The 20,862-nt window shown below is 57.2% G+C and overlaps 1 protein-coding gene across 8 annotated transcripts in view; it reads right to left on the bottom strand.

The window, feature by feature from the left end:
* Window positions 1–20,135, bottom strand: part of TLE3 (TLE family member 3, transcriptional corepressor) — a 49,106-nt gene extending 28,971 nt beyond the window's left edge. For 4 of the 8 annotated variants that reach the window (XM_043555075.1, XM_043555077.1, XM_043555079.1 and 1 more), the window contains exons 1-4: window positions 19,012–20,135; window positions 18,337–18,437; window positions 17,746–17,809; window positions 16,615–16,659 (exon numbers count right to left, since the gene is read on the bottom strand). In XM_043555075.1, coding sequence (XP_043411010.1) covers window positions 16,615–16,659; window positions 17,746–17,809; window positions 18,337–18,437; window positions 19,012–19,035 — 234 coding nt within the window. In that variant the 5' untranslated portion in view covers window positions 19,036–20,135. The remainder of the gene's footprint in view (window positions 1–16,614; window positions 16,660–17,745; window positions 17,810–18,336; window positions 18,438–19,011) is intronic. The other 4 variants (XM_043555076.1, XM_043555078.1, XM_043555080.1 and 1 more) reach the window with 1 other exon arrangement.
* Between the last annotated feature and the right edge of the window lie 727 nt (window positions 20,136–20,862).

Genomic DNA, 20,862 nt, shown 5'->3' with positions numbered 1-20,862 from the left:
TGGTTGAGCGTCCGACTTCGGCTCAGGTCATGATCTCACGGCTTGTGAGTTCAAGCCTCGTGTCAGGATCTGTGCCGACAGTTAAGAGCCTGGAGCCTCCTTCAGATTCTGTGTCCCTCTCTCACTCTGACCCTTGCTCGCTCACACTCTGTCTCTCTCTCAAGAATAAAATAAAACGTTAAAAAAATTTTTTTATGTTTTATTTTATTCTTGAGAGAGAGACAGAGTGCAAGTGGGGGAGGTGTAGAGAGAGAAGGGGGGAGACACAGAATCCAAAGCAGGCTCCAGGCTCTCAGCTGTCAGCACAGAGCCCGATGTGCGCCTCGAGCTCACAGACGGTGAGATCACGGCCTGAGCCAAAGTCAAACGCTTACCCAACTGAGCCACCCAGGTGCCCCAAAATATTTTTGGGGGGGGGGGAAAGAAAGAAACTAAATAAACCAGGCTCAATGCTTAGGAATCTCATTGGCCCAAAGCCTCTTACCTCAAATGACTAGCACAGCAGTGCCTGGCACGTAGTAAGTGCTCAATGAACACTCAGCCAGAAGAATCTCAAATAGCCTCCCTGCATTTATTTTTCAAGGCTTCCTATTGCAGAGTCCCCGTGGCCGCAGATCAACACGGGCAGGAAGGGCCCGGTGGATGAAATGTTGGCATACAGCTGGGAGGGGAGGTGGGTAAGCCCTCCGCCAACAGGATGAGGCAGTGCGGTCGAGCCAGACCAACTGCAAGCCTTCTCGGTGGGTCTCTGGCCGCTGCCCCCACCCCTGAGCCAGGAAGGCAGGCGGCGGGCAGGCTCTGAACCCCCACCGTTACTGTGGTCTATGTGTAGCTACAGCTCTCGGGGGTGGGTGGTTATAAAAGGTTTCCCATCTGCCTACTTCCTCTAGCAAATAGGCCAAGTGTCAGGATCTTGCGAGTTCAAGGCAAAAAATGAAAAGCAGCTGTCCTTCCCCTTCCCGATACCCTTTAGCAAACATGCGGCCACAGCCTCCCCACAGGTGAGCTCTTCCTTCCTGCAGGGCTCAGTCTGGAGCCTAGCATCCTCTGGTTTTGAGGAAAAGGGACCTGCTGAGAGTTCACATAGCTGTGCCCGGTTCAAGGCTTGGCATCCGGGCCACCAGGTGACCACGGCTCAGAACGAGTTCCCAGTCTCACCCTTCCACCCTACTGGAAGCAGTTCGTGCCTCCTTCACCCACGTCCCAACACCGCAGGTATCCACCAGGGGCCATCAGAACAACTCCACACAGACAAGGAACCTTCTGGAGGCCTGGGGCATCGGCATTCAGGCCCCGTCTGCGCCCGAACCCAATGAAGGTCTGGCAGCGCGAGGCAGGATGACGCAGGGCAGAGAGGGGAGGGGTGGCCGTATACTTGGAGAGCATTTATAGTAAAACAGGGCTGCCCCGTGGCTGAGTCTGGGGTGGGAGGGGAGCAGGCTCCTTCCAGCCCCCCTGGTCTCCACCAACAGCAGAAGCGGGACTGAGCCCCACCCATCTCTACGCTGGCCGCCCAACCCCGGGAGTGGGCTCACCACACTGGTGAGTTCACTCAAAGACTGTTTTCAACATTTTTTTTTTTTTTTTTGAGGGCGGGGATCGCAGCGGGGGGGAAGCTCCTGGAAATAAAAGCTGGCCGGCCAGAGCCACTGGTAACAACAAGAGTAACAGCTAACGCCCACCACCCCAGCTGTTCCCGAGCACGTTCCATGAGCTCGCTGGCAGTAACCCTGTAGGGAAGGCACTTAGGATTAGTCTCCATGTTTCAGATGGGGAAACTGACGCTCGCTCCGCAGTGAAGCAACTTCACTAAACGCCTTCCTACCAAGAAGCCAAATTGTGACATTTTGAGAGAGCCTGGAGAGGTCTCTTTGAAAGAAAAACTACCGTCGGGGTTAATAATTGACAGCATTTCCGATTCGAACAGCTGTTAAAACAGCATTTGGTCCAATTCAAACAAGCCCTAAACATCAGTTCCAAGAAAGGGGGCGGGGGGGGCGGGAAGGAAAAATCCAGACATGTGGCTTCAACAATCGGGACAGGTCACAAATCACCAACTGGAACTAGATCACACGTCGGAAAAGTCCTCTCGGCGATCCAGGGAATTGTTATCAATAAGGCAGCCGTGGTCCGCGCGAGGCTGGCCCCGGTCCTTCCCTCCGCCGCGGGTCCCGCAAAGTCACCGCCTTCTTTGAGCCAGATCCTCAGATACAAACCCGAGAGCAGGTAGGTGCCGGCGGCAGGAAGACGGCCGCCTTTGGAAAAAGGTGTTTGGGGAGGCTGGTGCGGCCTTTGAACATTGCTTTTCAAGTGTGGTTCAAAGCAGGCAGCTTTGCTGGTGGAAAAACACTCTTCCTCAGAAGGCACTAATCTACCAGACACAGACAGAAGCAGTTCAGAGACAGGGGCACAGAGACCCCGCGAGATGAGGAATCTGCGCTCCCGACTGGGCGCGGGGAGTAACGTCTGCCCCGCGTCTCCGTCGAGACTGTTAGGCTAATAGACGACGGAAAACAAGATAGTGGGGGGCAAGGGTAATTTCCCACGGAGCAAGCTGCTCAGCGTGCTTTAGTGGCTCCCGTCTGCGCGATGATCATCCCCTCATTAAAAGCAGGACCTCCGGACGTCTTGCTGTAAACCGAGGGTACCTGAGCATTCTAGAAGGCTGCGTCTCGAACCGCGCTCCTGTATGCACGGCCCTGCTGCTTAACCAGCCTCGGGCCTCAGCCCCCCACGGCACGCTGAACGAGGGGGGCCCCCACCTGCTCTTGCTCCCCGCCCCACCGCCTTCCTGCTCCTGGCCTGCAGCATCCAGCCAGCGTTTGGCCCTTTCGTCCACCTGACCCTCTCCCTGCCATTTATTTTCAAACCGCCTGGTCGTCTGTACCCGTGGGCTTTCAGGTGCTTCATTTTCATCTCAGCCAAATGGGAAACGGCGAGAAGGAGAAATCTGCCACTTTACTTTTTTGTTTTAATTTTTTTTTTGCATTTGTTTATTGTTGAGAGACAGAGAGAGACAGAGTGCGTGCGAGCAGGGGAGGGACTGAGAGAGGGAGACACAGAATCGGAAACAGGCTCCAGGCTCTGAGCCATCAGCCCAGAGCCCGACGCGGGGCTCGAACTCACGGACCGCGAGATCGTGACCTGGCTGAAGTCGGATGCTTAACCGACTGCGCCACCCAGGCGCCCCTCTCCCCCAGGTTTCAGTTTGGTTGTCTACACAACAGTGGCCAAGTGGTACCTTGTGAGATCTAGGCGAGGTCACTTAGTTTTAGCCTGCTAACCATTCCTGAATTGCTCTGTGACATAGCGCTCCTCCATAGAGCTCAGTAAAATGGAGCAGGGCAAGAGTTTAAAGGATGATGAGAGAAGGGACAAGCCACCTCCAGCCACTTGGAGGCGTGGCTGGGCTTTGGCGGGGGGGGGGGGGGGGGGGGGGGGGGGGGGGGGGGGGGGGGGGGGGGGGGGGGGGGGGGGGGGGGGGGGTGCTGGACTGCCGGTGGCTGACTCAGTCCCCAGGAGCAGTCCTCACAGCACAAACCATTCAAGAGCAGTGACATCCCATCTGTCAGTGTCAAGCAGCTACTGTCCGAAGGGCTCATCCTGGTGGCCGGGCCACAGATTTCTCCTCTAGAAACGTGTGTGTTTGGGGTGGGGACCCGGTCCACCCTGGGGTTCTTGAATTTTAGCCGGGTTTGACCTGGTTCTCGGACTCAAGTCCCGGGGTGTTCAAAGTGAATCTACTTCATCTTGAATTAAAATCAGAGGGGCACAAGGGGAAGTTGGGGGCTGTGCAGAAGAGGGAGGGTGCAGCAGCTGGGCACCACAACCACGAAGCAACCAAATGCTGGAAGGTTCTGGAACAATGCGCTGGAGTAATTTTAACTCAAAATATCCCATTGCTTTTCCCAGGCAATTCTAAATTGATAGGCCCTCAATTATTGGACTGTACCAAGAAATTCCTTGCCAGGCAGTTTCTGCTCAGATCGAGCTTGGAGAGAACTCAGATAAAGCAAGTGGGTGTTTTATCACCAGCGGGAAGGATGTCCAGGCACGAAGCGGGGTGAGACCTCCAGCAAAAGCTGGCGTGGGGAGCCCTGGCCCCACAGGCTCTAGGGGAAAACAGCACCTCCACCCCCCCCCTTTAAGAAGGGGGGCAAATAAATGATCCACTTAGCAGCTGAGGGAGATAATGACCCCTGCTTCTGGAGGGGCTGGCAGGGTTTACATCACAGATCACTCAATGATAGGTGAGCCTCCTTAAAGGCCCTTTTAGCACTGACATATTGATCAAATTATATATAACTACAATGCCATTAAATATTTATGCCTTCCGAGGAAGCCTGCTGAATTCTTTATGCCGGGAGGGCTTGGTACAAGAAAAGGCCCAGCCTGGTGTGACCCTGACGATCTGTCCCCCGAGGGAGGGAACAGGACGCTGGCTGGGGCCGGCTTATGCCAGACACTGTGTGTGCTAGTCCCCGTGTCCTTCACACAGAGAAGGACGGCAGCGAAGATCCAGTACCCTCGCCTTCATCCGGCTAAGCCCCACGGAAGGGAAGAGTCTCGGGTGCCCGGGGTTGTGACAGGACCCTCCCCGTGCTCCCCGAGAAGGAATCCCGCCTTCCTTTTCTCTGCCTGCTAGAAATCTCTGGCATTTCCTTCGGGAGTCTAGGGAGTGAGTGGATCAGGAACAGTGAGCTGAGCGAGGAAGGGGAAAGAGTGTGTGTGGGGACTGGGGGAGAGGACGCACCTAGGCTACTGGCCCTGGAAAGAGTTGGCAAGGCGAAGGCTAGGGACTTGCACTCCAGCCCCAGGCCTGTCCTGCACTCGGGCTTCAGTCTCCATTGCATGAAGGAGGCAGATTTGGGCCCGGTATTAGAAGGAGAGCTCTCAAAAATGAATCAGGCGCTGCGTGTGGGTGAGCGCCCCGTCCTTAGGAGCATTCAACGGCGACTCAACAGGGACACAGGGTTAGACGCCACTCCATGGGAGTAACCTGGGCCTAGGTGACAGCCAAGTCCCTCCCCGGCTCTAAGACTCTATGACTTTCATTTCTCAGACTCTCAATCTCCATCCACCGGGCTTCCTGTTAACAAGATCCAATAATCTTTAAATATTTGTTCACTTTAATTTCTTGGTTCCCAAACACATTAAACTCTCCTTGCCTCCCACCCCCACTCCAGGGGATGGCCCTCAAAGAGCTTGCTTGTGTAGACAGAACAGGGAAAGCCTTTTCAGATTAGACCTTCCCCCAACACTGCCCATTCATCCCAGGCGCCACTACCCACCCCCCCCCATCCCTTGGGCCCTCCATCCCCTCCCTCCCCTCAGATAACCCTCTGCCTCCCTCCCCCACCTTCCCAGACTCCATTGGCCAACTCCCGCCAGGAGGAAAAATTCTCAATTCAGCCCTGTGGGGTTGCCATGGCAACCCCCAGCCACCTAATCCCCCTTAGAACATTATGCAAATCTCCCCTTGCCCCTCAACAGGCTGTAAAAGTCACATTACCCTTGCAGAGGCAGCTCGTTAAATTTTGGGGGTCTCCCCATAAGGTCAGCACTACAAATGAAACACTGGCTAGGACTTTTTAAGGACAGAGGCTGGCTGGCAAATCTGGGTGGCAGGAAAGGAAAATGAGGTGTGGGGGGTGGCGGGGGGGGGGGGACAGGCTGACTGTGGGCAGACACAGAGCCCCATTCTATCCACCCACCACTGAGTTCACCACCAACAAGCTGGTGCCTTCTTAGATTAAAGGGGTCAGAGGGTCCTCTCTCCCTAGACAAGGATGGCAAGAGGGGCGGCATTTCATGGGCCATAAAAATCGTGATCGGTTATTTACCCACTTGTTTATGGATCAGTTCCCTCTCAAACAGACCTCCTCCCAAATCACCACCACGTTCAACATCTCATCTTACAGATAAGGAAAATGAGGCCCAGAGAGGGCAAAGAGCCGCCCTGGGTCACAAAGCGAGACGGTGGCGACCGACTCTCCCTGCTCTGCAATCGAGAATCCTTCCCCCTACACCAAGGGTTCACAACCAGGGGCAACTGTGCTCCTCTGGGGGGGGGGGGGGGCTTTGGCAATGTCTGGGGACAGGGGTGTCACAACTGGAGAGGCGCTACTGACAGCTAGTGGGTCTGGGGCCAGGGAGGCTGCTGACCTTGGGAAACACAGGAAAACAGCCTCACCCCAAAGAATTATCCAGCCTCAAATGTCAAGAATGCCCAGACCGAGCCACCCTGCTCTACACGTGGCTGGACACGTTTCACTGAATTCTTCAGAGGCGTTGTCTGGGGCCTTCCCAGCCCCGGAATCAAAGTCTGGAAGTACATACGGGTGGGTCTTGGGGGGGGCGGGGGGGAGGGCATGCAGGGAGACCACAGAAGACCACGCCTCAATACGGCCTGTGGGAAGAGTCATTGGTTCCTGATTGAAAACAGACCTTAGTTTCTCGTTCTGAACCTGCCTCTGGTCCACCTGAGACCACGAGCCAGTCACTTAACCTCCCCAGACGGCAGTGTTCCAGTCAGTGCTCCTGTCAGGGAGTGCTCGGAACACCTACGCTGCTATGCTGTGGGGCTGGGCCTGTGGGGCCAACAAGCAGCAAATGGGAAGGGGCCCTGGAATGTTCCACCGCATCCACAACCCCACGACTCTTGTCCTCGCTCTTTGAGGCCTTGGCAACGCCGGGGACTCTGTCCCATTGGGAGAATACATTGCTGAGGCCTTCCTACGTGCAAGAGACTGTACCGAGCAATCAAGAGGCATCATCTTATACGATCCTTGTAACGCTCCCTATGACCGCACGGTCCACCAGATGAAGCCACGAGCCACGGGGGGCTAGTGAACGTTAATGAAAACTCAACGTAAAACTCAGATTCTCACAGCAGCCACATTTCAAGGGCTCCATAAACACGTGCGGCTGCTGGCTACCATACTGGACGGTGAGCTAGACCTTTCTGCCGTTGCAGAAAGTTCTACCGGACGGCCCTGCTCTAGCAGGTAGGAGTTATTATTCTCCCCCGCATCAACTGAAGTTCACGGGAAGTCTACCTAGTCAGCCCCAGGTCGCACAGCCAGTTAAGTCCCGACACGGGACTCAAACCCAAGGTTCTCTGGCCTCCAAGCCTGTCCCTCGGCCACCAGGACTTAGCCCTCCCAGCTCCTGATGCTCTGCACCTGACCGGCCAGGATGCCCCTCTGAAAACCAGTGGCTTCTGACGGAGCAACTCTGAGCCCTCTGGCACGGAGGGGCCGGTAAAAAGTCTCATCAGGGACCTGCCCCGCTCCCCACCGGTGGGGCTGGGCAGGGGGGCAGTGAGGGAGAGCCGCGTGGAGGCCCCTTGAGAAGGGAGGTCAGACCCAGGTGGGAGAATAGAGAAACTCCAACAGGCCACGAAGAGAGAATTATCTAGACCGCACCCCCACCCGCCCCCTTTATAAGTTCCTACAGGCTGGATAACCGCACGCATGTATCGGGGGACACGGAGGCCAGCATCGAGCCGACGGTGAGAGGACTCTGGCAGGGGCGGGGCTGCTCTCTGGGGGCGCTGCTGCTTCTCTCCCCACTTCAGGCTGGCTTCGCGAAGATTCCTTGGTCCTCTGGGATGAAGCGCGAGGGCCTCAGGACTCCAACTGCCAACCTCAACCCCCGCAGAGCCTTCCCCCCCCCACCCACCCACCCCCCCAGGATGTCTGCCCTGAGGCAAAGCCAGGTAAGAGCGCAAGATGGCAGCCCTCTCCTGGGGTGGGGGAGCTCAGAGGAAGGGGCCCCTTCCAGGAAAAGCAACGGGGAAGGGTGGAAGGAGAAGGGAGAGCTCTCCTGGACCCATCAGTCCTGGCCGACTCACGGCCTCCACCTACTGGATCTCAGGCTTGCTCTGTTTCCACGGGGGCCACTGAGCCTCTCAGCCTAGACCGTCTGGGATCACCTGTGGCTTCTCCACCGCCCCCTGCGTCTGCCCTACCTCTTCCTGGGCAGGAAGTCTGATAGTTCCTGTCCCCCACCCTGGCCTCACCCACTAGCCGCCCCCCCCCCCCACCAGACTGCTCCGCTTTTCCCAGCACCGATCGCCACTGATTCACAAAGCACACCCCCCGACAGGACAACCGGTTTCAGACTCCAGGCTCTCTCTCCCGAGACGCCGCGTATCTGGGGACCGAGTAGCAGGCCCCCTCCTCCAACCTTCGGGTCACAGACTGGCTGGGTGGTGGTGGAGGAGTCTAGAACCCTAGAACCAAAGCCTTCTCGACCAGTTTAGGAAGAGTCCCCCTCCCCTGCCCGCAAGGTGCTCTTGGCATTCCCAGTGCTACAGGACTGGGTGAAGGATTCCTGCTCCTTGGAGTCTCCCGTATGAAGAAACAGGTAGCTTTCCTGGGCACACTAAGAAGGAACTTCCCCTGTTGGGCTAGTCTAGTTTTCAGTCGGAATTACAAGGGCCACAACAACCGCAACAAACAGCTGAAAAGCTGCGCACGATGGTTGCCAAGGATTTAAAAGGACAACAGGACAAAGTTCTGGCATCTGGAACATTCCATGCCCAAAGAGACAGCCAGGGCATGCCGAATTTGCCAATCTACCCCCAAGCCACCGACCCTCGCTTCCTTCTCACAATCCCAATTCAGCCTGGTTTCCCTTCTCTTCCCCCTTCCTACCCACCCTCCCCCCGTATCTCTGCTCCATCATCTCCCCTCCCAGCTATCTCTTTCCTCACCACCTCCTTTCTTCCCTTTTCACGTTTTTTTTTTTTTTTTTTTAAATTTATTTTTGGGACAGAGAGAGACAGAGCATGAACGGGGAGGGGCAGAGAGAGAGGGAGACACAGAATGGGAAACAGGCTCCAGGCTCTGAGCCATCAGCCCAGAGCCTGACGCGGGGCTCGAACTCACGGACCGCGAGATCGTGACCTGGCTGAAGTCGGACGCTTAACCGACTGCGCCACCCAGGCGCCCCCCCTTTTCACGTTTAAACTGTCCACCGTACAAGGTGAAAAACAAACAAAACAAAAAACTTGAGCTAGATTAAAGACGCTTTAAGATAAAAAAAAAAAAAAAAAAAACTCAGGACGCGTCTCTGTTCCTTCCTCCAATCACAACTTTGCAGCCAAAAGACGTCTCTCTCAGAAGCTGGAGAAAACCTGTATCCTTCCCAGAAAGTCCATAATGCTCTCAGGGTCAGGGACAACCCCCAACTGGAAGGTTACCCTCTGTGAGTCTCCCCTCCCCCCAAACGTGGCCCAGCACCACGCAGGGCTCAGGGGGCCTCAGTGAATACAAAATGGTCCTATCCCTTGGGGAACTCCTGGCATCATCCTTCCACACACACAGCCAGCCCCTGCCCCTGCCGCCCCGTCCAGTTTATGAACACAGCCCTCTAGTGCCCTGGATGTATACAGGTCATTTTCACACCCCGCACTCTGAGGCTTCTGTCCTGCCCTTTGTTTGTCCGACGCCCAAATGCCTGTCATTTTAGGTTCCTGAGATGAAAATGTCTTCGCTGCTTTGTAAACAATCAAGTGCTTCGGAAACACCAGAAGTCGATGTTATCATAATTATGATATGTGGAAGAACAAAATTTTCAAAGTCTGTCCTCCATAAAGGTCTTCTCCTGAGGTTACTTAGTGGTGGTGGCGGCAGCTGCCCCAGGCCCCCAGACCCCGGTCTGTGTCCCTCACTCGGTGGGTGGAAAGGAAGAGGCCCCCTTTCGACACAAAAGCCAAGTCCGTCCATGCTCCCAGCCCTGGTCGTTCCCAAGCTCTCTTTTCACCCTTCAAAGGATGCCATTGGTGAAGGGGAGCTTTGGTGACAGCGGGGACAGGGGAACCTCTTCCCGAAGGGTTGTGTTGCTTCTTCAGAGTCGGCTGGGGTGAAGGGGAGGGAGGTGTTTGTTCTCAGGCAAATCTCCAGGGCTGAGTTAAAGGGTCTCCTGGCTCATAAGCCCCTAAACCCCGCATGAACCTCCACTTGAGAATAAGACCCTCCCCTCCCCACCCTCATGCTTTCCAGAGGGGAGCCCCCCCGCACAGTGAACAGCCTCCGGAACCTGAGCTGAAAGGGCCTTCGAGGTCCCAGGTCCGGGATCTGCCTCTCCAGTAAGTGGAGCCCTCCCCCTCAGTCCCCACAAAGGTGGCCTTAGCCTAAACATTCAGTGACAGCTGGGCCCCACCCTCAGGCTGACTACAAACAAAAGAACTCCACAACAACACCGGGTGAGAACAGCCCTCCCATCCATTCCTCCAGAAACTCCAGAAAGGCCAAGTCCTAAGAAGCTCTCCCCGCCCCCCCCTCGCCCCCGCCGGGGGCGGGGGGGGGGGGGGTAGGGGGTGCTCCTGTCTGCAGTGGATGCCGGCTTACAACAACCAGCCCACCCTACAGTCCTTTCTTAGGCTCAGGCAGGAAATCCCCCCCCCCTGCCCTAAGTTTCTCCCCGGCCCCCGCCGGAGGGGGAACACTTTACCGTGTTAAGGCGAGAGCCAGAAAAGAAAAAGCCGGGAGAGAAAAGCAAGAGAGTGAGAGAGAGCGAGAAAGCAAGCATCTTGGCCCGGGAGTCGCAGAGAGCATTTGTTGAAAACAAGATATTGTCCCTTTAAGCATATAAAAACAAGGCCCTTGAGCACGCAGTTCTCACTCTGGTACACAATTATGGGTGCTTTCAGCTGTCTAGCACTACTTCAAGTGCTCTCTTAAACCAGACTGTCAATGGCATGTTGAAAGCTATTTTGCTGGCTGCTATCATTAATAGCAAAGTGGAGAGAGCTGGCTGATGAGAATTAAATATGGGGGAGGGGCGGGTCAGAACCAGTCATTACAGAATTACCAACACGAGCAAGGAGGCAATGCCACTTTGGGGAAGAAAGTTCAAACTGGCATGTGGGGGTGGAGAAGGAGGCACCGGGAGGCCCTCCCGCTCCCTCCGCCAGCGCGGGGCGTCCCCATCCCCCACCCCCCACTCCCCCCAATGCCGCCCGGGGGGGGGGGGGGGGGCCGGATGGCCGCGGGCCAGCCCCGCAGAGCCATATGGGGACAGAGGGAGCCACGGAGTCGGGAGTGTGAGAGCAGAGAGGCCTTGGAGATCACTTTGCTGCAAAATGTCACCACCTCGCCTGGCTCCCCAAGTGGAGCCCCGCCCCCCCCCCCACCATTCCAGCTTGTGGATGGTGCTTCCGATTGCCTTTCCAAGAGCGGTTGCCACCCAGATTGAGGAGCAGCGTCCTCCCCCTCCTCCCCCCCACCCCGGCTGGCTTTCTGCTGGCTTCTGCCTCATAAACCCCTGCCCTCCCTCTAAGTCTCGGCTCAGGTAACAGCCCTTCGGTGTAGTCTTCTGTGCCCCCCCCCCTTCCCCTCCCCCTTTCCGGGGAAGCATAAGCTGTTCTGTCCTGGGTACTCCTCCTGTGACACTGGGGCCGTATCAGCACTTACCTCACTGCACTGCCATGACTTATTTAGATGCCAACTCCCCAGCGGAGGGAATGGTGTCTGATTCGGCTGTGTAACCAGCCCCGGCCCACACCCAGCACATCCCAGGCCCCTAATAACCGTTTTGGATGGGCTCCAACCCCCTCATTCTACTGATGAAGAAACTGGATGCCGAGAGCCGTAGGAGGAAGCCTGCAGAGCTGGTAGCCAACCCACAATTAAAACCCTCACTTCCTACTCCCAGAGCTCAGGGAACCAGAATCCCACCCTCTGATGACCCCAGTAATCCTGAGTAAAGGTAAACCAGCGTGTTTGCTGAGCACCTGTTACGTGCCAGGCGCCCGTAAGAGACCCCAGCAGAGGGGCTTCCTCCGTGGCCACCAAAAAAGGAGATGGAAAGGGCGCCATGCAGGCCAGATCGCGGGCGGGAAACCCCACTGAGGTTTGGCCTTGACTACCTTTTGGTCCCAAGTGTCCCAGGATTTTGTGCAAACGGATAGGGATAGGAAAGCAGTTTCCCACGCAGGAGGGAAAAGGGAGCTCACTCCTACAGCGGAACGGAAACCGAGGGCCTCTGACACAGACCAGACCCTCTCTATACTAAGTGGAGGAGGAGGAACCCAAGGAGAAAAAGAGCTCCGTGCCCTCCGGGGGCCCCTGGTCCAGAAGAGTTCATGGAAAGAAGGAAGAGTCAGGCTCAGTTTCCTCGGATGAGCCGAGGCCATCCCAATGATCAAGCGTGTGAGGAGCAAAAGAGCACACGAATCTCACTCCGTATACCAACAGCAGCAGTGAAGAACGGGGGTCCAGAGAAGGCTAGGGTGGAAGGCAGTCTGGGGCGGGAGCTCCTCGCAGGTGCACGGGACAGGGGGCAGGGGGCTTTGAGCTCGGCAGACCCCCAAAGCTGACCATGGCAGGCCCTCCGCTCAGTGAGAGGAGCTAAGTGACTGGAGAAAGACTCTCTCCTCAGCAAGAGTGACCAGCCGGGAAAGGTGAGGTGGAAACCAGGGCCTAGGAGGAGTGCCTGAATGCCAGCAACACCCCCCCCCCCCCCCCCCCCCCCCCCCCCCCCCCCCCCCCCCCCCCCCCCCCCCCCCCCCCCCCCCCCCCCCCCCCCCCCCGCTACTCCGGAACTCTTCTTAGCTCAACCCAGACGCACCCCACAAACAGGCACTCCTGGGCAGGGTCTTTGTAACCTCGCCACCTGCTGGCTCCCTCTGGCCACCCGGCCTTCAACACTGATGGTCCCCAAACTTCAACTTGTACCCGGACATCTTCCAGCCAAGCCCCTAGTTACTTAGGTGATGAGAGGGGAGGGGACAAACGGAGATCTCCCATCTCCTTCTTCAGCCCCGTGTTCCCAGCCACAGCCCGTGGCTTTTTGTATCCTTGGGTAAAAAGGTCACAGGCCTTACCACTTTACCTCACCCATGAACCTGACCTCTGGGGTCGCTAGTTCCGCACTGGGTTTATTATTACGCACATCAAATCATTAGATGCGCAAATAGCTGGCAATTCAGAAGAGGACGGTGGGCAAAAAGCACCCAGCTGATATGGTTATACAACCCGAAATGGGGGTACTTTGTACTTTGGTATTGCCAGGTTCGCAGGTGTCGCCTTAGCCTCTTGACATAATGCAGAGAGCGGCAATGACAATTAAAGCCACAGAGTGCTATCGGTTAGTAAACAAATACACCTCACCTCTGGAGTCTTGCTAAACAGAGACCTGGGCTCGGGACAAAAGGTTGCATTAGCAGCCCCAGCACTAATGCGGGACTGGGTAACTGGGCATCTCAGCTCCCCTCCCTGGCCTCAGTTTCCTCATCTGCAACCTGGAATGGTTTGCATAAGAAGCCAGAGGGCTCCCCCCCCCCCACCCCCCCCCCCGCCGTTTCAGGATGCCAAGAGAAACTTGGAGGAAGGGTTGCTCCTCTGGGTTTATAGAAAAAGGGTGACCGTAAAAAGGGTTGGCATAGCGCTGCCCCAAAGTCCAAATGTCTCAAGTTCTCTTTTGAAACCTCAGTGCTCACCGGGGGAGGGTGAAGACGGCCTGACCCAGCTTCTCGTGCCTCAAACCCCACAGCCAACAGGTGCTCTGGGGCGCTCCTTTCGAAGCTGGCTCTGTTGGCACTGGAGAGCCTCGGCAGGGACAGGACAGGAATCAATGAGCTGGCCAGCCATCATCGCCTCCCTGGCCTCCCTGAATCACCCTTGACATTCTGCCTGGAAGCAGGGGCTTAGAGGAGGTGGGTGACCCCTTGAAAGCTCAGGCCAGGCCCGTGATTCTGTAATCTTTGCTTTGCCATAATTAGGGAGGTAGGCAGAGGCGTAGGAGGAGAAACCATTTATTACTTCTGTGGGATTTGACAGCTTGAAAGAACGAGAAGGATACAGGGAAACAGCCAGCAGGAGCCAGCCACAGTGAGCTTAACCTCTCGGTAAAATAAAAAAAACGGGCTGGACGCACCTCGTCAGCTTCCCCCTGTCAATACCCAGGGCCTATCGGGCAGACCCCGAGGTTCCCAACTAATAGGCATTTCCCAGAGACAGCAATTAAGACCTTTTTTTTTTTTTTTAAAAAAAAAAAAGCGGTGGCGGTGGTGGTGGTGGCGGTGAAGGGGGGGCGGGGTGCATGTGAGCGAGCAGGCGGAGGACCCCCACGCTTTCCAAAGTGCCAGCTCTGGAGATCACCTATTACATAAAGGTACAGACAGTCCCCGCCCCCACCCCTGAGCTTAAAGACGAAGAATCCAGCCTGTTTGTTCCAGGCAGATGTAATCACACGTACAGTCAAGTCTAGAGGGCAGGACACTGCATGAATAATTCAAGCGCTCCAGTCACTTGATGGTGTGTGCAGATAAAACACCAGTCAACCGCTAAACAGGTCAGCTGATAAACTTGTTTGCTCAGGCCTAACCACCATCCGCCAAATGCACCCGAGACCCACACTACAATTAGTGGCTGGGTTTTCTTCTGCAGAACCCCGGCAAGCCTAGGGAGTGGCCAGCCCCATTAGGTCAGGGTTGCAGGTTAGTTTCTTCACCTCCCTGCCTCTTTGTTCCTCCACAGCCTCCGGGCGATTTCACCCAACTCCAGAGATTGCCATAAACCCAGCGAAGGCACCAGAAGGCACCACTCATTCGTGCTGGGAAAGCAAAGGGGAGCTAGCTGGCTGTAGGGCAGAGGTGACTAGCAGGCAGGGTGAAGCACCCATTTCGAGAATCCAGAGGCCTGGACTGGAGTCCCAGCCCTGCGCTACAGGCCTCCCTGAAGCCTCAGTTTCCCCGCCTGTACAAAGGGTGCAAACACTCCGTCTGCCTGCCTCTAGCAGCTGAGAGGATTAAATGGGACCGTGTTGCCAAACCTCAGGCATTCTCCCCCTGAGAACCCTGTCTGGGGAATAGCCAGAAGCCCCAGATGCACACAGCTGCTCTTTGTGCAAACCCCACCACCACATGCGTTAAGGCGGTTAACTCTTCCTGAGTTCAGAGTCTCCCCAGGACTCCGGGAACACCTTTGCTCCACCAGCCAAGGTGGACTCGTGCCAGAGAACCAACCACTCACAGACACGGGGAACACCACCCATGCAGACCTCAACATGCAACGACATATTACGCCTTAATTATGAAGCTCTTAGAATAACTGCTGCTATAAATTTTAAACCTGGGTGCAATTACCCTCTTTAAACACACCCAAGATACTAAGCACCGAGGGGAAAAAAAAAAAAAAACGAAAAAAGAGGAGGTGGAGAAAGGGAGAAGGTGGCCCCTTGCCTAACACCCCAAGGGTCCCTGAACACCCGACGTCCACTCCATGCGTTCAGTCCCACCTAAAGTTGGGCAGCACCCGCCTCCAGTCCATTCTGCCCAAGAGAAACATCTCAATGTACAAAGCCGTGGCTGCTTGTGATTTCTGTGGGTTAAGAAGTGAAAACTTGGTAGCCTTCCTATGCTAATCCCTCAGGAAGCCACAAACTGGCTTCCCACATTGCCCAGTAAACTCAGGCCCCTTTCCGGCTGCCCTTCACCCAACACTGGGGCTCCTCCAGGACAGAAAGGAAACCACAGATTCAAAAGGCTTTATAGGAAGCCACCGGAGCAGGCCGCAAGGGACAGGCATTTCAGGGTCACCTGCCCTTCTCACCTGCCCCAGACCCTGCCCCCTTCAAGAGCAGATTTTAAACCCCCGTCAGCGACTGTTCATTTAGGGCAGCAAATCCATTCAAGTCACGGTCACCAAAGGCTAGAGTGAGTCAACAGTCTTCTGAGATTTCAAGAACACCAATTGTTAAAAAGAACAACCGGCCTGCGCCATTTATTCGTGCCAAGTCACTTCTAATCGCTGGCCAAGCCAAATTACAGACAGCCTCTCCTTGGAACACAAATACACAAACAGGCCTCTCCCACAGCCCAGCCTAGCACCCGGGACTAGTTACTGATATGCACTGAGATAAAGGCTGTTTGTATTTGCTCGGTTTGAGGTATACTGTTATTAAGAGAGTGACAATGCGAGGTAGTTTACATATCCATTAAACAACACCACACTGGCTAAACTGGTTTGACTTCAGGATTTCAAAGCTGAGCCCAGCTACCAGCCACCTCCGAGGTCCTGGCGAGGCAGCCGTGGGCAAGTTACTTCACCTCGCAAACGTAAGACATGAGGGCTATATTTCATCCTGGCTTCGTATTTTTAAGCAGTTAGTGGCTTGTTCCCTTAAATTTTGCCAGCTCAGCCTGGCTTTAAAGACTCTCGAAATTTAATCTTATCAAGGCAGAACATCAAATTGTTACGCGCAGGCACACAGGCGCGCATACGCGCACGCGCGCACACACACACACCCCCCTCCTGCATTTCCCCTTGAGAATTTTATATTAAAACACTTAAAAGCAGCCAGCTAGCCCCCTCTGGGTTTCAGGAGTTTGTAAAGCAGATCCTGAAGGCACAACGTTTCCTCCGCTCCTTTAAACCAAGATCCAAGACCAGGGCTAATTTCACAAGCTCAGGTGCCAAAAACTCATGCCCAAGAAATCAGCAACGCCTCAGACCCTGCATTTCAGAGACCGGATCCGCGTGCTCTTCAAGGAGAGGGAGGGGGAACAGAAGACGAGGCTCCTTTTCAAAGGGCAGGGGCCATAAGAAACCCATTTATTAGGTTTTTAACCGGTAGGTAGATTTCGAGAAGAAAAGCACTTACCTGCTTGTGCATTTCGATGTTCAAGCCATAGGACATCTCATAGTACTAAAAGCAAAAAGAATTGCCATTAACAGGCAACCCCCAGTCATCTGTTCACTTTCCAAAATCAGCTTTGGGGCCAGGTTTCTGGCCAAATCACACTTTTAGGGTACATCTGCTAACAAAGTAGTTCCAATGAAACCCCAAAGCCCGCTATAGGGGGGTTGAAGGGCTGACCAGGGGTGAATGTGGCTCTCGTCTCTACAGAACGTTATCGATGCAGCAGTAAGAGAAGCTGGGCCCTCCTCCCTCCCTTCCACAAGCACCTCGTGGGCCATATATCCTGTTTATACAAGGTTCGGGTTCAACAGGGAATCGTGTGTACGCTGGGCCCCTCTTGTCCTCTGAGAGTTATTTAGCAATGTGTCAAAGGCCTCTTATGTGGAAAGCAGTGCAGGGAGGGCGCTTAAGTGCCTCCCATGTCCTCTCAACAAACAGAAGATGGAAACTCAGGGCAACAGACACTGGGAGAGGGAAGAGAGTCTACCCTACTGCGCCAAGGCTGACGAGGCTGGGGTATCCCTGCTGAGGGAGGGGAGTGGAGGCAGAGAGCTTTGAAAGGCTCCTCCGCTCTCACAAAACCCTGGGGAACGAAGTGGGGGGGGGGGCGCGTGCAGGGGATAGGCGGAGAGGGCTCCTGTCCCACTCTGGCTAGATCCCAGGGCTGCAAGGCAGCAAAGTTTCCCAACACTCCCCGGAGGTCCCTAACAGAGATGTTATCCCACCCAGACGTGAGCTGATCCAGTCCTATCTTACTAGCCAAGACAGGGGCCACCAGTCCCTCTGGGAAACCTTCAGGCCACAAACTAAAGGGGCAAGAAGGTAGCGCAAAAGCGCCCCGCCGGGATTTGGGTTTCCCTTTCGGCCCCTCCTCTCACCCACCCTCCTCCAAGTGGCCCGGGCTAAGGGGGCGGGGGGAGGCGGGGGGAGGCGGGGGGGGGGGGGCGGGGGGGGGGGAGTGGCGGGTCGGGGGCACACTCGGATAACCCCGGCTCGCAGGGCTGCCCGGCGGCTGGCCGGGGACTCGGCTGCAGGGTCCCCCAGACCCCCGCCCCGGGCCCGCCCTGGCCCCGGCCCGCGGCCGCCTCTCACCATCACGTAATGGCGCTGCATCTCGGTCTTCTCGTTCGCCAACTTGTCGTACTCCACTTTGAGGCTGCGAGGGCAGGAGGAGCCGGCTCAGGCCCGGGGCCCGCACTGCCTCCTCCGAGGCCCCAACGTCAGGGCCTCTAAGAACCGCTTTGCCACTTCCTGAACGCCCCCCCGCCTCCGCCCCTTGGGGGACCCCTGTCACCCCGCAGCCCCGGGGCGGAGGGGGTTCGCGTCCTCGCCGCGGGGGAGGGAGAGACACAACTTGAAACTTCCGCGGCCGAGCGCGTGGACTGCTCAGGGCCGCGGGGGCCGGGGCGGGGGGAGGGAGGGGGGTGGAGAACGCGGCTCGCGACCCCCGGAGCGGGCCCGCCGCGACCCCGACCCTCACCCCGCCGGCGGCCCAGGGTGCCGGGAGGCTGCGGGCAGCCAAGGGTTAAGGCGCCGCGCTCGGAAAGGGGAAACAAAAGGCGGAGGCCCCGGCTGCCCGGCCGCCCCGGGTCGGGAGCCCCCTCCGTCCCCGCGGGGGGTGGCAGGAGCCGCGGCGGGGACGCCCCTTCCCGCCGGCCCCGGGGAGGCCCCCACCGGCCTTACCTGTGATATTGAGCTTGCAGGAACTGGAATTCGTCTTTGATCCTGTCACAAGACTCAGCCACCGTGAATTTAAATCCCGGCTGCCCGGGTTGATGGGGAGCCTGGAGCCCGCGAGGACGAGACAGGGGAGGGGGCGGGGGCGTCAGACTGGGCTCCGGGCGGCCCCAGCCCCTCCGCGGCTTCCCCCGGCTCCCCCCGCCCAACCCGGGAGGCCACCCTCACAGCCCAGAGCCTTCCCAGCAAGTTTCTCAGCCGCCCGACGGGGTGGGGTGGGGGGGGCGCCCCAATCCTTCCCCATTGGCGGCGGGGCTCATCCCTTGCACGAAGGGGCTCCCTTCCCAAGTAAGACCGGCACTGGAACATAGCCGGGTGAGTTGGGAGATTGGGGAGAGGGAGCGGGGGAGGCGGGGGGCAGCGTGAAAACAAACAGTTCCGCTGGAACACAGGCAACCCCCCCAACGCCACTCGGGCGGAATTAACCTCCTCTCTCCACGGCGCCCCCCCATCCCCATCCCCTTTGTGTGAGCGCGCGCGCGCGCACTCACACACACACACACACACACACGCACGCACACACCATAAAGGTAGCAACAAGCAAAATGGAGGTGCCAGATAAACTGCCTCGTTTACCCTGCCATGATAGATGCTTAAATAAACCGAGTTGCAATTACTCACCGGATGTCTGCCTTGCGGATACATGGCAGGGAGGGGTCGTGATTCCGAGAGCGTGGAAGCGCCGAGAGCTCGGGCCGGGGAGGTGCGGGGGAGGGGGGAGCCAAGCCCGAGCGGGGGGCGGCCGGGAAACCGAGTGCTCGCCCCCGGCCCCCCCAGCCCGCTCTCGCAGCGAAATCCCAGAGTCGGGCGCCCGCCCCAAGTGGAGACAAAGAGCTGCGGAGCAGGCGGCAAAGTCGTCGGCGGGCGCCGAGGCCGGGCGGCGGACGCGGGCTTTGTGCGCCTAGGGCTCGGCGGTCTGCGGCCGGCCGCCTTCCCCCCGCTGCGTGGAGCGCGTCAGGGCCGGGGACAGCGCGGACATCGTCGTCTCCCCGGTGGCTCAGGCGCGGGGTCCCGAGGCCGGGGTCTCCTCCTGGGGCGACTGCGGACCCCCTCCGGATCACTCGGCGAGTCGCGCCGTGAGGGGGGCGCGCCGAGGCAGCCCCAGCATCCGGGGCGCGCGGGTCCGATCCCAGAGGCGGCGCTCGGGGAGAAGAGGAAGGCGGCTAGCACCCAGGTGGCGGCTGGGGGCCGCAGGAGCGCCGGAGGGTGAGGGCGGGAGCCCGGCGCGGGCGCTTAGACGCCCCCCCTCGGAGAGGAGAGCCTGCTGTTCCGTCTGCTACTGCCGCCGCCGCCGCCGCCGCCGCTGCAAGCCCTTCCCAGGGCCGAGGAGGAAACTCCAGGCTCAGTAGGTGCAAATCAGCTGCCCTGGCATCCTAACTCCAGCGGGCACAGGAAGCCTCCGCAAAGGGGTCCTCGCTGCTCCCAGCTTGAGCGCCGCGTCCCCAGCGAGGAGCGCTCGGCGCCGCCACCGCCGCCTCGGAGCGCACAGGCAGGAGAGAGCGCAGCCCGAGACCGGGGAGCTCTGCGGCTTCCTTCCTTCCCCTCGGCCTGGCTCTTCTCTCCGCGCCCGAAAAACCCCCCAACACACACACACCCCAAACACACACACACACACACGCACACACACACACACGCACACACACCCAAAAAAGTGCCCGGGACCTGCGGATACCACACACAGACAGGCGAGGGGGACGAGCACGAGGTCTGAACTGCCGCGAGAGCAGTTCCAAATAGGGACTGAAAAGTAACAAAATAATGTGGCAGCTTCGCCCGGTGCTGGCCAATGGGAGTGCGGGGCCCCCACGTGGGGCTACCGGACTCGGCCTGCGACTGGGCGCCGCCGGGCGCGACGTCACAATGCCCTCTTGTGTCTAAAACTATGCATGAAAAGTAGCAATCAGGCCCTACCCGCTGGTGACTTTCGCATGGGAGTGAAAAACAGCGCTCCTCAGATCAGGAATTAACCGAAAGACATATAATAAATAGATATATATTATAGTGCTGGGCTGCTAGACTTTTTTTCTCCCGCCTCTCTTTTTTTTTTTTCCCACGATCTACTAGCAAATAATTATTTGGCGGGAGGGGGAAACAGGGGAACCCGAGGAATAACAACAAAAGAAAAAAAGACAAGCCGTACGGTCCTCGAAACCTGTGGCTGGTAGTAATGTATCAGTTTATTCTGCAGTGGCGGCGAACGATTCCTCCCCGGAATCTCATTAGGTCTGCAAAGCAGCCCAATTAGATACTATAAAACAAACAGAATCACTTTGTCACTTTAATGTTTTCACTTCGCAGGATTTAGGACTGAGAAAATGGTGGGTCCCAAAGTTGCCTCCCACCTTAAAAAATTTGCTGGGAACTGAGGGTCTCCCTCTCTTTACCCCTTCTCTTGCCCTCCCTCCCCGTTCCACTGGCCCCCAGCTTTTTTTTTTTTTTTCTTCTTTGTTCATTCGTCCTTCTTTTCAGAAA

This window comes from Prionailurus bengalensis, chromosome B3 (genome assembly GCF_016509475.1).
Source record: "Prionailurus bengalensis isolate Pbe53 chromosome B3, Fcat_Pben_1.1_paternal_pri, whole genome shotgun sequence".
Classification (NCBI taxonomy): domain Eukaryota; kingdom Metazoa; phylum Chordata; class Mammalia; order Carnivora; family Felidae; genus Prionailurus; species Prionailurus bengalensis.
Note: the sequence above shows the minus strand (reverse complement) of the source record. Positions and strands in the feature narration are given on the sequence as shown.